General features: G+C 39.8%; 2 protein-coding genes and 1 non-coding gene across 3 annotated transcripts; 1 reads left to right on the plus strand and 2 right to left on the minus strand.

The window, feature by feature from the left end:
* Positions 1–785: 785 nt before the first annotated feature.
* On the minus strand, positions 786–16,313 carry LOC132788950 (uncharacterized). Its single transcript, XM_060796645.1, has 5 exons — positions 15,482–16,313; positions 7,946–8,049; positions 2,536–2,942; positions 1,469–2,479; positions 786–1,404 (listed from the first exon to the last, which is right to left on the minus strand). The coding sequence occupies exons 2-5, from the start codon at positions 8,021–8,023 to the stop codon at positions 996–998; spliced, it is 1,905 nt and encodes a 634-aa protein (XP_060652628.1). The 5' UTR covers positions 8,024–8,049; positions 15,482–16,313; the 3' UTR covers positions 786–995.
* Positions 3,197–5,165, minus strand: LOC132788951 (persulfide dioxygenase ETHE1, mitochondrial). Its single transcript, XM_060796646.1, has 5 exons — positions 4,404–5,165; positions 4,178–4,322; positions 3,755–4,118; positions 3,582–3,700; positions 3,197–3,513 (listed from the first exon to the last, which is right to left on the minus strand). The coding sequence occupies exons 1-5, from the start codon at positions 4,596–4,598 to the stop codon at positions 3,458–3,460; spliced, it is 879 nt and encodes a 292-aa protein (XP_060652629.1). The 5' UTR covers positions 4,599–5,165; the 3' UTR covers positions 3,197–3,457.
* Positions 12,547–12,618, plus strand: Trnat-ugu (transfer RNA threonine (anticodon UGU)). The gene has a single exon. It is a non-coding gene; the product is annotated as a tRNA-Thr (tRNA).
* Positions 16,314–17,714: the final 1,401 nt, after the last annotated feature.

The raw sequence follows: 17,714 nt of genomic DNA on the forward strand, positions 1-17,714 counted from the left end.
AACAACGATCGTGTTCTCTCTCTCTTTCCTCACACTCTGTTTATCTACCGTTCATGCTCACGATTGGACACACGCTCACGCTCAGATTCCTTCTCTCCTACACACTTGTCTCTTTTGCAATACATCAAGAGGCTTGGCTCTTTAGGGTGCCCAAATTTTGTTTAGCTTACCATCCATAAAATCTGACTGTTAGCCAAAATCTATCTAATGATATCCGATATGTTTTGCCTCTTTTTTAAGTTATTCAATAAACTCAGCGATTGCATACGTTAAATTTAAATATGCTAAATAAGTGTTCACCTAACAACCGCTAAACAAGACAACGTGAGTTTTATTTAAATAATTATCGTAAATAGCTTATGAATGAAGCTTATGATCGTGCCTGTGTGAAATTCCTGAAGTTGGATAAACGGAAAGTTAAGTAAAGCGTAGGAGCGTTCATTGGTTTCTAAAGTTATAAATCGTTAGAATTTTGAAAACTATAATAGAATTACAAATTAAGGTAATCCTCTCAGTCGCTGTATACTTATATTATACTTACTTTTACTCCTATGAATTTCAATCGCTTGGAAAAAACTTTCAACTGGTACAATTACTTTAAATTGTTTTGTAAAATAAAACTCGTAAATAAGTTTCAGTTCAAGTTGATTGAAAATATTCAGTGTATTTACATTATAAAATTGTGCTAATAGATGCTACATACATTCAATCTGACTCGATTTGCGCGAGCTTTTGAAATGATGAAGCTGAATCAATTTACTCGTAATAGCCAAGCCCTACTTAATAAATGTGGTAAGTACAGCGATTATATATACTATATATGTATGTAAGTAAATAAGAAATGAGTTGTAAATTTAATATATAATTTTGCACATGTCCGCCTGCTGAGGAAATCTACTGCGAAGCAGCTGATTCTCCAGATTCTAAACTAATTCCAGATGATGTTAAAGTACTTGTAATAGTCACTAATGTATATATAATGTATATGAGATAATTCAGATGAGTTTGTGTCGTCCCAGCGAAGCAGTGTGCATGGGGCTGCAGTTCTCGATGAGGAGACCTGCTCCAGCTGCACCTGAGCCGTGACTCTGTCCCTCATCGCTGGGCGAGGAGCCGCCGCTGTTGCTGCTGTTGTTGTGCACCCGTTTCATGGGTCGCTTGCGATCCAAGTCGGAGCAGGGATGTAGTTCGACTGTTTGCAGACTCTGAGCGCGCTGCAAGGAGAGACGAAGTGGCTTCTTGGGCGGCGTGGGTCGAACAGTGCGTGATGATTCCGTGGACGGCTTCGTTGATTCGTTCTCGCTGTCAAAGTCGAGGGATTTGACGCTGCGCATGTCGCTGGGCAGACGTGCGCGCAGTGTTTGAGCCTCACTCTGGCGTGGGGTGTCCCTACGACGCTCCAGGCTGTGCATAAAAGAAAGATTCATTAGTAAACTTGAAGAGATATCTCTTTATTAATGCAACCTACCCATTGTAGTGATTGAGGTGTTCCACGCTGCGAGCGTGTGTACTCATCAAATGCTCACGATGCAGCTGCTGTTGCTGCTGCAGTGCATCACGTGGTCGATCCCTTTCGCGCTGTCGTTCGTGTCGATCCCGTTGACGTTCCTTCTCCCGCCGCTGCTGTTGCATGTAGGCCGAGTCGCTGTTGATGGATATCTTGGAGGCAGACAAGGACTTCGAGGGCATGGAATAGAGATGTGATTGGGGTAGACGCTCGCGCAGATCGATGTGAGTATTCTCCTTGATCAGCGTCTTGGTCACATGCGCCGGCGGAAGCTCATCACCCACCAGCTCAATGGGTTTGCCACCCACCAAGGTGGTGATGTAGTTGCCACGCTGAAAGATCAACGGTTTGTCTGGCGGAGTGGATGGTGAGGGTGGCGATGATATGCTAATGCTGGTCACATGCGCACTATTCGATTGAGTTGTCGCTGCTGTTAGATGTTGCTTCTGTGGCTGCTTTTTCTGCTGTTCCTTGACAGTCTGCAGCTCACGCACCTGTTCCTCAAGGTAGGAAATGCGATGCTGCAGTCGCATGTTGTTCTCCTTCTCCTGGTCGAGTTGCTTTTGTGGTATGGGTACGGATTTCTTGCGCAGCACAACCATTTGACATTTGCCCGAATTGCCCACATGCTTCTGGAGCTCCTCTTTCGTCTTGCTGGTCACCAAACGTCCATTGATCTCCAATATGCGATCGCCCTTGTACAGTCCATCTCCCTCAAGTGCCCACTCGACAAAGAATCCCGGCTGATCGGGTCGCTGTTGAGCTGCCCAACGTCCAGAAGTGGCATGCACCGCATGCAAACTCAGCGACACACCGGAGCTGATAATGTTGTAGAGCGTCTGAGCCTCGGGCTTGGATTTCTCCAAGCGCGCTTGCAGAGCACGTGCCTCCTCCACGATGGAGAGCATCTGCAGCTCTTCGCGGCCCAAAGCATACTCCAGCTCCGCTTGTCGAATGCGTATATCAATGTTGCTGAGAAAGAACTGTTAGTAATTGAAATATAGAAGAAGAGTTGAGGTGTTACTCACTCTGTGATGTCCAACTTCTCCAGCGCACTCTTCAGATTCTTGATCTTAATACGCTTGTTCTCCGCCTCTGCCTTGAGGCGATTCAGCTTCTGCTCGGCAGCTGGCTTCTCCGACTCGTCCAGTGGCGGGCCACTGGGGCGTGGCAGCTTGCCCAGACAGAGCTGTATGCGTAGATTCTGTATGACAGCCTCACGATCCTGCAGAGCGGACCGCAACTCCTTCGACTCGCTGCGTGTGGAGCGCGAGGAGAGCGTGCCGCCCAGGGAGCCGCCCTTGCGACGTCTTCCGGTTGTGGAGCAATGTGAGGCAGCGCTGCTCAGTTGCAGCTGCGTGTCATGATTGCTCTCCGACGCAGTGTGCAGACTGTACTTGGCTGCGCTGGCACAGCTCTTCGGGTTGAGAATGGTCTATCGGGGAGAGAGGAGAAGAAAGTTGATTAGATTACAATGAGAGACATTCAATAAAGGCGAAGAAATAATGACTGAAGTCATTCGAAATCTTAAGCTTTCTATGTTCTATCAAATGTGTTGAAAGAAATCCAATATTTTGATTAGAATAACTCGATTTAAAATAAAGAAAGATATGTTTATTAATTCAATACTCAATTCCCAATTCTTAACATTTGTATTTTTTTTGCACCCATTTTTTTAGATGTAAATAATTAATCAATTTGTTTATAGTTTTATTTTTTACAAAAAACTAAGATATACTTAGTCGCTGTTGAATTTATTGTTTTCCTAAATGCTTATTAAAAATATATAAATATGACAGAAGTTTAGTAAAGCTTTTCAATGGAATAGTCCAAACTTAGTGTAGTTGACTTCCGAAATGGTAAGAAATACAGCTTAGAGCGAGTTGAGCCACGACAAAAATTTCCGTATCCCTACAAAGTCATTGTAAACTTCTTTGTATTATGTGACGCCTACTCCTTGGGTATATCATAGACTCCACACTCGCGATTTGCAGGCAGTGAAGCATCTGTAAGAGAGCCACAAAATACTTTTAGCTTTGGTTTTAAACATGGATTTAGGTTTCCCAATGCTCACCGATTTTCTTGGGATAGGGCAAATTCAAGTTATCCATGATCTGTATGAATTCATCGAGAGTTTTCGTTAAACGAGGATTGTAACGTTTCTCCTCCCACACGCTACTCTCCAGCTGTCCTCTGTAAACATAATCCAGATAAAAGTTTGTACAGAAATCCGAGTTCACAACTCACTTGTAATCATGCGCTGGATAGATGCGATAATTCTCCGGCAGACTGAAGATCTTGTTGTGCACATTCTCATAGAGACTCTTTGAACTACCCTCCTGGAAGTCGGTTCGTCCACAGCCGCGAATCAGGACAGTGTCTCCGGTGAAAATGCAACCCTGCTCCTGAATAACATAGCTCATGCAGCCATTGGTGTGGCCAGGTGTGGCCAGTGCATCGATCGAGTGCCGTCCAAACTCAATGCGGTCGCCCTCTTTGATGTGGCGATCAGCCTTGGCGCCACTTGCACCAGCAATTATTGATTGGCAACCAGTTAACTGCTTTAGCCAGCCACTGCCGGTGATGTGATCAGCATGCATGTGAGTGTTGACTACAGAAATTGTGGTTTTAAGTCCAGAGTTCATTGTACTCCATAGTTCCAACACTTACTGGCATATTTGAGCTTGAAGCCCAAATCTTTTACTAGCTGCGCATCGCGCTTAGCTTGCTCCAGCACGGGATCTATGATAACTGCCTCTCCGGTACCCACATCCGCCAGCAGATAGCTGTAGGTGCTGCTCTCGCCATCGAACAGCTGTTGGAAATTTTCAATTTCATCACATATTTAGCGATTACATCACAAAAGAAGAGTATCAGATAACGACTGTTTACGCACTTGACGAAAGAAGAAATCCGGTGTAAATGGCTTGCGCTCCGGCAGACTCATTGCAGCTGATTGACTATGCAGCAATCGTGGTGAAACGGCGCATAAGCTTTTAATATTCACAGTCCGCGACACAGGCGCAGGTGAGCGAATAAGCGATGGTAGCCGAACGAAGGCCGAAAGCAGACTAACACTCACGACTCGCATTTCAATGGGGCTTGGCTCTCGCTGTGAAAGTTGTGTGTAAAAGGGGGGGAAGACAGTGTCGATCACAGTTGACTCGCTTTGTGTGCGTGCGTGGAGCTTAAGCTACTGCTGAAAGCTCTTGTCGTTCGTTTGCTTTGTTTTTGTTTTATTTATTTTTTTTTTGCTTTGCCGGCGCGGTGATATTGCGTTAATCTCGGGTGTTTATTGTTAGTATCTATAGAAATAAATATCTATATACATATGTTTGTATGTATTTCATTGCATTAATCAATTAACAGAATGCGATGGTTTAGTACTTGTATTTTACGACTGATTCCGTTTGATATCACTGATAATTCACTAGCACATAAGCATTAACAAACATTTGCAATATGTATTTTGTAGGTTAGCTATATTCACAACACTTCACAATGTTTGCCGCAAATCGCGTTTAGTTATTTTTAATTATCACAATATTTTACAATAACAAGTATCGTTTACAAACAAATTTTGAGCGCATAACAAAACAAATGTGTAAGATAAATGAAAAAGCTGCTAGTGCAACAGCTGTTGGCACGCGAACACTTCTTCGACAACTGAAAAGCTTTGTCAAGTGTTTTGAGCTTTTATGTATAAATGCGATAACACGAAAGCTTCCTAACCTGTTGATACTAGTTGACGTAACAAAAGCTCATTGCTACGACTACGTGCTCAACGACAGCAAAGCGAAAGACGAAGCAGAAGCAAAAAGTGCAACGAGAAGCCGGCAACAGCCGTTACAGCGACTCAGATGTCTTAGATGCATTCAAAAAGCAACCACCATTGTAGAAAAGGTGACACACCCTTCTTAAGTACAAGATTATGGACTTAGTGGCGTTACTTTATCAACCCCATACTTTGTAATAATATTTTTAAGGACTGCATCTGCAAGGAAGTTCTGATGAAATTTCAACAATTACTCGTCAAGACCGGACATTGTCCAGTTAAAACGTGAGAACTTCCTGGTTGGTCCGATGGTCCTTTTTTTGACTTTTCGCTGCGATCATTAAAAAATTTACATATATTACGGAAATTTCTCATCAGTTGCAACTTTGAACCACATGTGTCGCGTTGAGAAGTTTGAATAATTGGTGTAATTCTGTGGAAGAAATTAATTGACCGTATATGACACGTTTGTGCTCCCAAAGGGTGTGAATTACATACCCGGGGTGCTAATTTAGGCATTAATCGAATTGAATATGCTAATTAAATATTTATTTGTGAAATAAGAAGATGTCTTATTGACTGCAACATATACATACATGCTAATAAGTCAGTACTTGAACTCGTATTACCGCATCTTTCTCCAAAAAAAATCCAAAAAGTTACGCCTCATACTCCACTCTTTATGACTAATAAGCAGCCCAGTTAACGGTCCACATCGGTGCTAAACATCTAAAAATACTCGTAATTTACTGTTACTTTCAATCATTTCGCTTCGAGAGTGAAAGTCATTCAATAGAAGAGTTTTACTGTTGTTATTTTTGTAGTGTTTTGGATGACTGCCCAACCATTTTTTCTTTAACTAATTTGCAAGGCCTTGCTTTTGTATCGTACATTTATGTATATGGAATAGTCCGAGTGTGTGGAAAGTCCACAATGCGTCTTGCTGTTTCTTTCTGCGTCGGCGGAAGTACCGTCCGTATCTATAAATAATATATAAATCAGTTTTCATAGTCTAATGAACACCCGCAGCTGTAAATTTTTGGTTTTTTTTTTTTCAATTTTTATCCATCCAAATCTTTTTCTACCAAGCTTACATACTTAATTCGATTTCGTAGGTGTAACACGAATAGCATTTATGTATGTGCGGTATTTAAACTTGAATTTTCATGAAGATAAGCCCACTAACCTTTATTACAACAATTTTTAATTATAATTCAAAAGAAATCTTTCAAGTCTTTCAATCAGCAACTTATCATCAAATGTGTACATAGCGTGCCACTCTGAACGATGCCTTTTAAAGCTTTGCACTGCTTTCGACTGCTTGTCAAGCGGTGGTTACGAGTAAGATGGCATCTGCAGTTAGCCGGTTTTTGGATAACATTAAAACTTCCATGAGAATTGTTTATTTAATTGCGCAAGCTGATTGCTATCTGAACATTTTGAGTGTTTAGACGCCTATTAAAAGGCAACTCCTCGTTAAAAAATCATTATACTAATTTGAGTCGTACACAATATACTTTATTAATATTATACACCGTTGTCATTAAAAAAGTTGCAAAAACATCGTATACAGAGGATAAAAGGATGAATCTTCTTTTTACGGGACTGCATTCTTTTTGTTTGCTTAACAGTCTTTTTAATTAGTCATTTTATTTCATTTATGAGAGTTTTCATATAAATTTGAATTGTGGAAGTGAGCATTAAACTATGAATTATATACTATCAATAATAATAATGTTTACTATCATTAATAATAATTTCAATACATTTTTTTAATAATAAAAGTTAATGCAGATGATGTCAAGAATATATATTGATTCAACTAACCATAAAATACAATTTTTAACGAAAACTTGGATGTCTCATAATTTTTTATTTTCTAAGAATTCTTTAATGATTCATTTGATTTTGAAAGATCTGAAGTTTGAGTAGATTTTTTTGTAATGTAACATTTTGATTAAATTACAATTAATTAAGAATACGATTCAAAGAAATCTTTCATACATATAATAATTTTTTTGTGTTTTGCGAAACTAAAACTCATCTTAAATTGTTTTAAGAAATTGATGAATGTCGATGCTCAAATGCGTTGGCAAGATTAAATGTGGGAATGAGTTCGTCTCTTGGGGCCGAGAAAGTGTTGCTTAAAAATGCATTACGAAGCATTAATAGTTAACAATTAATAGCTGTAAATTGTGGATGGGTCTGTGGATGATGCATGGATTCATGGATTGAATAGTTGCAATGTTTTATTGACTTGCTGATTTCAATAAAGTTTTTCAAGCGCAATAAACACGTTGCATGTTGCATGTTGTCTGCTCGCTGTTTCGCTGTTGTACCTTGTATTTGTAAATTTATTTGCTTTTGCGAATTTCATTTTCGACAACTTCAACTTTCTAGCGTGAAATTATGTAAAGTATCTGATGCTGGCACATGTCTACTATATACACACTTGTATGCTTATACTACGTCTAGTTTGACTGTGCGTGTTTGCAGCTAATTAACCGCAAATGATTGGCGCACTTATATAATCGAATTAGACAATAGGGCGCCAGTGCACAGCAATCATAATTTATGGGCATATTGTATAAAGTAAGTAATATAATAATAATATGGGCTTGTTTACACAACTTAACTGTGTACCGAGCTGCGAGTTCACTTACCATAGAGGCCGATTTCTGTTTGGCGAAGGCGCGATGATGCGCGGAAATCGGTTCGCTAACCACACTTCCGGTGTCCATGGTCCAATTGGAGTCACGTTGGATGTCTGCAAGAGGCAACAAGACGTACACATAAGAGACATGTTAGTGCTTGGCAACGTATGTGATACACTTTGAACTCAACTCGAGTTGACAAGATTCCCCCTTCCCCCTCTCCCTCCCCCTTCCACAACCCTCTACAAGTGGTACCCAAATGCCCAAGTGTTGCCACTTCAAAGTCACTTTAATTTGCGTTCCGCATCGTTGCGCTAAAACAATTGAAGTTGTCTTCAATCCTCGACTCTACAGTGTCTGCAATTTTCGGTTCGTCGGTCTTAACAACTTTGGCATGTTACAATTTTGTAGCGCGCCTCGTTTGAGAGTCAGTTTAATTAGCTCTCGTCTATATTTAGAACTATGAAAGAATTCCCAATGATAGCTCTGCACGTGTAGAAGACCACATTAGGGCCTAAAACATTTGAGATCATTACGTGTCTTTTGCAGCTAACTGAAATAAGAAAAAAGAGAATAGTCGTACTCATAATGACATGCAAATGTGCTGTAGGGCGTTGGATATGCCGTTACTCCAACCACTGCGACTCTGCGACTGCAACTGCAACTACAACAGCAACCACAACTACAACCCACTGAGCTGCTGATTGTCAGTTGCTTGAGCTCCCAGCGGCACGCACTTTCGGTAGATACAAATTACACACACTAACCACACACTCGCTGCTCGGTACTCTTTTGTCTGGGAGCCGCCTCAAGACAAAGATATGCATTTGATATGCAGATTTGCATAGCTACACACAAGGTACACACAACCAGATACAGATACAGAAACAGAAACAGATACAGATGCAGATACAAATATAGATAGAGTACAAGATACAAAGATGCTGCTGGTTGTCTGCATAGATCACATTACCTAATGTGGCGGCAACTGTTGCCTTTGTGCTTTTCACTTGTTTTTTTTTTTCTTTTTACCGCACATCATAAAAAGGGAGAAACAAAGCGTCGCATTCATAGCTCGTCATAGATACTTGTGACACACAAATGTATCTGAGAGATGCTACCCAAGATTTCCTTGCATATGCTAATGGCGAAGAGATTAATGCATGTGGAAGCGGTGGCAACCGTTAGCTTCCTTTTTAATGAGTTACCAAGAAGTGCGTTCTACTATCATTTACAACGGTGTTCCGCATGGCTGCATTTATAGAAAACACTCTAGAAGTTGACCATAAAATTACATTTTTGAGGTCACAGCACGGCAGTTTGCAATTTATAAGAAGGAATTATTAGTTCATACGAATAATAGATCTAAAAACGCTATTTAAACATAGAAATGAAGAACTTCACAACAATGAAACTCTGCTGTGATTGGCAGATAGGACTGTCATTAATTGTGGCAAAGATTCCACGAATCAGCAAGTATCTGAGGTAATCACAGCGCACTTGTATCTGTATCTTTTGGTGTGTATCTGCTTATAACATCACTTTGACATTGTGCTATTTTGGCTGAACTTCCTTGTCTTCGAGATGAAACAAGGCAGTCATTAGTCTCTTAGACTAATTACCATGCTGGCTGGCATCGTTCTACAAATTCAACTTAGAACTTCATCAACATGACAGCTTTGAGTCTTATCTGCCTGATGTCGGTTGTCTGTTGTCGGTTGTCTGGTGTCTTGGGTGTTAGTTTGTGTTTTTGAGTCTGAGTTTGCGTGTTGCCTACACGGCAACTGGCAGACGGACAGGAACTACAACACGACACGTTCTAGTCAAGACTCGTTGCTGTAGCCTATTGTTTTGCTGATGTTTTTTAAATTCGAGAGCCTAATGTGGGCCCATCATTAATCTAATTTAGCATTAATGCCTAATTACGCGCTGACGAGACCCAAATGAGAGAGCTTTCTTCACAGCAATTCTCAGATCATATATAGTTCATTATATATACGTATAGAGTTGGTAAATTGCAGGCTTTGCCCAGGGTCAAAAGGTCTTTAAATTGCAGTGTCAGTTACATCGTGAGAGTTTGTAGCCAGCAACAACAACTCAAGCTTGACGATCGTTGAACTATGTATGTGGAAATTTATATTCGCAGCACTCATTTAATATGTTGCAGAATTTGCGTGGCCAACTTGAAGGGTTCTGCTCGCAATTCAATAAGAACAAGTGCAACAAGACATGGCCCTAACCCACTGCAACTGCAACAGCAACGGAGATGGCGACCATAACTATTTCCCAGGCACACACCCGAAGACGGTCGTGTGGGCGCTTAAGGGGCGTCGGGTTCGCTGAAGCGCAACCACGCCAAGACCAAGACCACGACCAAGAGCAAGACCTAGACCAGAAGAACCAAGCTTCAGAGTGGTGCCTATAGTCTGATAATTAACCAGCGATAGTCGCCATTGCAAAAAATTGCGGTGGACCTAAATATGACTACGAGGGTGGTATGATAAATTGTTTGAGAGTAAATTGTTGCTATTTATTTTGATTTAAGATTTCAATTTGATACAAATTGTGTTGATAAGATAAACGAATGTCAGCTTATAATGTTACTAACTAACAAAAGTGGTCGACAATTAAAAGTTGACATAAAATTCATAATATTAAAGAATAGTAATAAAATTAAAAACTAGGAAGTATTAATATCATTATCAAATATTGATATATGAATACCAAATCTTTTTTTAAATATATGCCACATTATTAAAATCTCAAATGTGATACAAAAGATTTACCAAAATTTAAATTTTTAATACTAGTATAATAATTTCTTTAATTGAGAATTTTTCTGTTCCTAAAAACAATCTTATTTCAAGAATGGTCAAACTAGCATTATTGTGGGTTCTTGATCCTCTTCAACTTGATACAAAACAATTTTTCATTTCGGAATATTTATTCTGTTCCATCGATTTACTTTGCTTAAACTAAGAAATGCAGAACAGAATATAATCTATATATATTTTTATGAACCGCCCTCGTCTCTAGTATATTCATTTAGCCAAACGAAGAGAGGCGGCAGCAAGTTTCCGGTGTTAGTCAAGAGTGAAACAACGAATTGACAAAAAGAGCCGCGCTTTGTGGCACAGGGTGCGAGAGGTGAGGCAGGTGTCGGGTTAAACAGTTGAACAGGCTGTATAACTACCACTACGATGACTACTGCGTGTAACCAAGAACGAGAACAAGTTGCAAATGTACTGTTAAATTTATGTTGAAATTCACACAAATTGCATTCGATGGCGACGCGCTGCGCTGGTCAAGCAACTGGGACATCTGCAAGGTGAATGAAACTCGTTGTCTTCGGATTCCGGATTCCGGTCTTATGGTCTATCAACGGCTCGTTAGCTCGTGTTTTCGAGCTGTGACTTTGACCGAAAATGACCTGAAAAATGGTCACAGATTTCGAAATTGGTGTCGCTTAAGTCGCCGCAAAACTTGTCAATCGTGTGGAAAGGTCTCGCGGGAGATCAAAACTATCTGAGATGAAAACTGCCTTGCCACTGATCATGACCATAAATTCTAATTAGAGGAGCAGTTTGTTCAGTTCTTCGAGATTACGATGGGCAGTCAAGTTTGTTGATGTCTATTTTATATGTTATGGGCAGGCATCATCTCTTGGTTAAAACTACTCGTGTGTGGTTAAACGCCTCACCGGATTGCTTTGCTCTCTTTGCCCATAAATATGCATTGGAATTATGGCTGATCCCTATCAGTTGACAATTGCATAAATTACTTGTAATACTCGACGTAAGTGCGATGAGAATGCAGCTTAAGATCGCGCAACTCGAAGAAGTGGAAAGCTCAAATCGTTTGATCGCCAACTTCCAAGACTTCCCACGCGCTGCTTTGAGCTTTGCCCCCTGTACGAAAATTGAAATGAGCTTTTTATGCTAATGAAATGCACGAATTCAAAAGCAATTCCATTTCAAATTACACACATAACGCACAAAACATTTATACGGTTGCTGTATTATTAACGTGACTGTTGTTGTTGCTGTGCATTCGAGAGAGCTGAAATATCTGTGGAGACGCCTGCCCCCCACGTATAAAATGTCCAATTTAAACGCGTTTGAAGATTGAAGGTGTTGCCTACCCGACGTTGTCGTCGCCGCTCAGCTTGTTGTTTATATGTATATTTTTATACATATGTATATGTATAAACAAACCTACCTATAAATATGTTTATTAATGTACGATATTTCACTTTTGTTTCTCTGAAGCGCTCCTACAAATTGTTGTGAGATGAGCTCAGTGCGCCCACAATTTGCGTATTTGTTGTCGTCGTAATGGGCAATGCAAATTATTTTGTTCAATTACTAAAATGGAGATGACACCTGTTTCGTTTTCTAATACAGTCAGCCAGAGCAAAAACATTTAATTTAACACATGACGACTCGGTTAATGCAAATAAGCAAGTCGCTGTTAGCTTCCACTGCTTGTCAAATATTTCTGTTAAGTGTACAGTTTGCTGTTAACTTGTGCTGTTAACATTTTACTTGTTCTGCCAAGAACTGTTCTGCTCACGTAAAGTGTGCTGCACATCAGACAGCGAAACTTCAAGCGCCTCTTTAGCTCAGTGGCAGAGCACTGGTCTTGTAAACCAGGGGTCGTGAGTTCAATCCTCACAGGAGGCAACTCAAATAATTGAAAGCAAAAACTTTTTTAAAATTTTTTATTTTTATTACTACTTTGTTTTATAATTTTCAATAATTAATAACGTCATTTAAATGTCATATATCAAGGTTTTGGTTTTACATATTGGCTGTTCATTATATTTTTTGGCAATATATCGTGTTGTTTTGCATTAATAAATAATATACACTATACAATGTGGGGTGAATAAATAAAATCATATACACCGTATTAACTGAAACACTAAAGTGTTTGAACTTCGTATCGTTTTTGTTATCGTGTTTTTTCGAGATAATTAACGAATCATTATAACACAAATTGGGCACAATGGTATATGCCAAAGGTTTGTTTGTTTTATAAACATTAACATTAACCCCTGGGTTTGGGTACGGAATTTCTGAACAGCTGTTTGATAAATACGGGTACTCGATTTTTTTGGGTATGAGTACTCATGACTGCTGGTATCTGCTGAATGCCTTTGGCACAGTTTCAATTTCAATTTCAGCTCGAGCACTTTAAGATCGTAATTTATGTGGCCAAATGAATTGTTTGTCACACACACAAATTAGCACAGCTCTAAACACACTTGACAATTGTGCTCTGGTATGTGCACACAAGTGTTTCACAGTAATAACAAACAATAATGACAATGACAACCAGTGCGACATTGATAAAATAATCACCTTAATAGAGGCTGAGCACATGGCCAGCAAATGGACCAGACAGACGCCAACAACAACAGCGATAGATAGAGACTCAGAAATGGCCAAAAGAAAACGAGGAACTGGGGAAACTGAACCGAGTATTACAATACACATAAGTTAATAGACTTGACACAAATACGATGCTTTTATTTTTCTTTTTTATTATATTACTTTTAAGTTCGTGATTCTGCATTAGCATTTCTTCATCTTAATCATCTTCAGCTACAACCTGAGCTTCAACTTTGACTCGATTTGGCCCAAAGTGGTTTAGCTGTCAAGAGTTCTTACCAAGATGGCACAGCTGCTCCGATCACTTGGCAGTTCGCAGTTGCCAGTTGGCAGTTGGCAGCTGTGTTGCCGTCTACGATGACTATGAGTACGTGTACTTGTCTGTGTGGATAATTAGCCATAATCTCGACGAACAATTAACGCCAATGGGTTCAGCTAGAATGTCATTTGGGTCGCGTGAAAGTTGTGCTGGCAAATCATTTATGCAAATCAATTCTCTTGACACTATACGCGTCTAGAAAGTTTATATACTAAACGATCGCACATAGATATACTACTATTTGTGTGTGTCATTAAATTATTCGATATTGTTAATCGAAACGAAAGTGCAAATTGTTGTAGATCTTTCAGCGATCTGTCAAGCATCGGAAATATCAATCTCCCCAGACAAAGCGAAGCAGGTGAAAATTAAGATCAATGCTGAATGAAACTTTAATTGTTGTCAGCTTCTTTGAAACGAAAGTGAAACTAAGACAGTTTCAGCTCAACGAGAAGGTTAAATCAACACCAAACCGAACTCGTTAGCTGCTTTCCAATCAAGCTCAAGTTGCATCTCAGTCTACATACTCGAGATAGAGATAGATCGAGAGAGAGAGAGAAAAAGACTTAGGCGCATATTGTGGAGATTTACGATTTACATATGAATGGCCAGAAACTTTGATTGCGTTGTTGGCATTGAGCACAAAGACAAATGAGCAGACAAAGAGCAGACGAAAAACAAATACGATAAAGTCAACAGCAGAAGAAGAATCTAAAAAAAAAATATGTTAATCGGCCCCCGGTCTAACATCCTGTTCGGGACTGGGACTGAGACCGGGACCGGGTTCGGGCCCAAAGGGTTGCTTACTTTTGCTGGCCCTTTTCGAAATTCGAATCTCAATAAACGTGGTACCGTTCTCTACCTCAATTGTTATTCAAATGCAATGCACACGGACGGCGGGGGAAAGGAGAGAGAGAGAGAGAGACTCTTAAAATTAATGACACTATCGAGAGAACAAGACAATTGGATACACCGAGATATACCTGCCACTGTTCACTGTTCATTGTTGTTGAATTGAATTCAACAGACAATTACCTGAAATTGTCTGAGTGTGAGTCAACCGCAGAAAATCATATGTAATTATAGCGCTGCATCAACATGAGCATTAGCCAAGGGCAAACTAGAAATTCCAATAGAATTTCAAGTAAATGGAACTCTTGATTTGATTTTGCAGCCGCAACCTGCTGCTGGATTAGCAACGATATTAATTACTGAAAGCATCGACATCGAACTTTTTGCGGCATCGGTTTGGTTTCAGCATCAGCAATTCAAATCGCGTTTTAATAGTCGAAGCCGAGCGCCTCGTAATTTATTTCTCTATACTATACGTCAACAATTTTCTTTCTTGATTGCGAAAGGCAATTCTTTTGTTATGATAAGCCAGTCAGCCAGCCACTTTCAAGCCAATTCTGGCAGAGCTTTTGTTGGCAAAAACAGAACAGAACAAATACCACAGCTCTATTAGCTAGCATAGAAGAAACTGTTTCGTAATCCATAATTCAAGAGTAAAAATTGCCAAAATGCGAGAACGTGAAGTGCAATTTAAACTCTGTGGTTTTTTTTGCAAATCTTCAGCTGAAGAACCTTGCATAATCAACACTCTTATATATGTATATAGGTATGTATATTTAGAGGAGCGGCCTTAGCTAGTTATATTTGCCACATCATTGCCTGGGTGCGCCTTGAGGCAGGCTGCACTGTGTAGTAAGAATGTAAGCGAGTTGTAACCTTTACAAAAGTGACTTGCACTCTACTTACTATGATTATTACTACTCTACCAGATGAAGTGAATCCAAGCTATGAGTTTCTAATTTTAGTTAATTGGTTACTTACCACACTGGGGTGTTTATTTTATCTGTGCGCGTTTGCTCGATAAATGTGATTCTGAATTGCCTTTGTGTCGGTTTCTCGAAATTGTCCAAAAACTCGCGTTAATGGTGGAATTTCAATTCAATTGAGTTTCATTTAGTTTCGATCGAATACACTTTGTGCGACTTTGTTGCAATTATTTACACTTTGGCAATAAATCAATGAAAGCGGCAGCAGCTATTGTGTCGATCTTTGCTGTTTGCAACCGCATCCGAGACCGTCGCTAAATCGACGCACAATTCACCATTATCGTTGTTATTATCTTTTATGTATATTTATTACGACTGTTGACTTGGCTTTCAGAGTTCAATTTGTTTTTCCTTTTTTTTTTTGCTTTTTATATTATTTTCTTCAAAATGTTGACCACAAATTATTGGCGTTTTTGCTTTGATTCAATTAATTTAATTCAAACTCGTGCGCACTCGCACAGCGTACAATGCTGCACACAATTCAATTTCCGTTTGTCATACAAGTATGTTTGATTTCCTTTTCGTTGCATTTCCGTTCTCTCTCCTTCCCCACGAAATAAACCTGAACACAGGAAATTTACACTCGAGCGCGAAAAACTAATAAACAAACGACAGCGCACAACAATGTAAAAAATATTCGCGTCGCGACTGCGAACTCAAGAGAGTTCCTTGCGGCGGCAGCAGAATTCCACAATTCCAAACTTCCAGTTGCGCAGGCGCACAACCTCTTGAAAAAGATCGTAACGTAACGGACGCGAGAGCGAGCGACAACGAGAGAGCGCAACGTTGTGTCTGGCACGACGGCTACTTGAGCACTGAATGTGTGCTGAGCAACGGCGACTGCGACAGCGCTAACAGCAGTAAAAGCAGCGCACTGTAAGCAGCGACTGCGCTGATGGGGAGGGTAACTCATGTTGTTTCTGAAGCGAATTGAATTGAGCTGGACATTTAACTATTGCAGTAAAGAGTTAATATACTAAAATTATTTGTAATGCTATATATACTTTTGCACACTTTGTTTTAAAAATACGAGAATAGTGTGTCAAAATTGTGTGTGAATTAGTATTACACTGTGTCGCTTTAGAAATTTAAGTTAAGTTACAAATGAAAAAAGTATAATAATATATTTTTTTTTTTAGCGAAAAAGGTATTTTCAAAAACATATATGTAATATTATTAAGTTGTCTATACATTTTTCAAGTGTTCATTTCATTTTTGACGTAAAGAACAGAGTATTTTATAAGTTAAACAATATGATTTACGAAAATCATTTTAGAATGTATGTATCTTATTCTTTTGCTGACATTTAACACAAATCAATTCGTAAGCAAGTTGTAAGACACCCCTCGCTGTTACATGCATGCAACGCAGTCGCGCTAAGCTCGATCTCTGCTCTGTCGAATTTGGTGGTGGGTTTATGTAAAGAGCAAGTCGTGGCGAGTTCACAGAATAGAGAGACAAAAGAGAGTGCGATACATGAATTACTAGGGCAAGCATAGCTCGACTTTGGTTTAATACAATTCATAATAGTCGAAGCAGTTTTGTAGTTAAGTAGTGCAGTGCATTGAACTCCCCCCTTACCAAATCGAACTGCATCTTTGGCAGGAGGCGTCTCCTTATTTTGACAGCTGCCATCGGCTTGAGATTTTTATGACATGCATCTTAAATGTCCATTTCCGTGCTTGGATAATCGCACTGCTCGAGTTTCGTATCGGGAATTTCGTTAAACCCATTGACTGACTGACACGATGAGGCAGTGGCCAAATGTTCTCTTAGTGGTGCCTTTTTCAAGTGGCCCGGCATTTGGATGTGGCATTCAGATCCAGATAGAGATCAGTGCGCGCTCGTGCGCAAAGTCAATTAAAATGATCACAACAACCCAAACACAACACAATCTATATACTCCTAGCAACCCTTTTTTTTTGTGTGTGTGTGCGTAGGGGTTGTAGCTGAAGGGCGGGGGTTGCCAGCGTTGATTACATTTGGCCATTAAAAATCATTAAAATTAGCACAGCACGCGAAGCACCCAAAACAGACACGAAACTAAAAGGCATAAATCAAAAAACAACTGGAAAAAAGGATGCATTTGTGCATTTACCAAAAATTAAAGTAGAACCTTTTTTCACTCGCATGCCGCACACGCGCTTCAAGTGTTGTCCTCCCCTTCGTTGCTCGCATTTTTTTTCTCGGTGTGGCAAGCTTTTTATTCAACCTTTCGATTAGCTAAT

This window comes from Drosophila nasuta, chromosome 3 (assembly GCF_023558535.2).
Source record: "Drosophila nasuta strain 15112-1781.00 chromosome 3, ASM2355853v1, whole genome shotgun sequence".
In the NCBI taxonomy this organism is placed as follows: domain Eukaryota; kingdom Metazoa; phylum Arthropoda; class Insecta; order Diptera; family Drosophilidae; genus Drosophila; species Drosophila nasuta.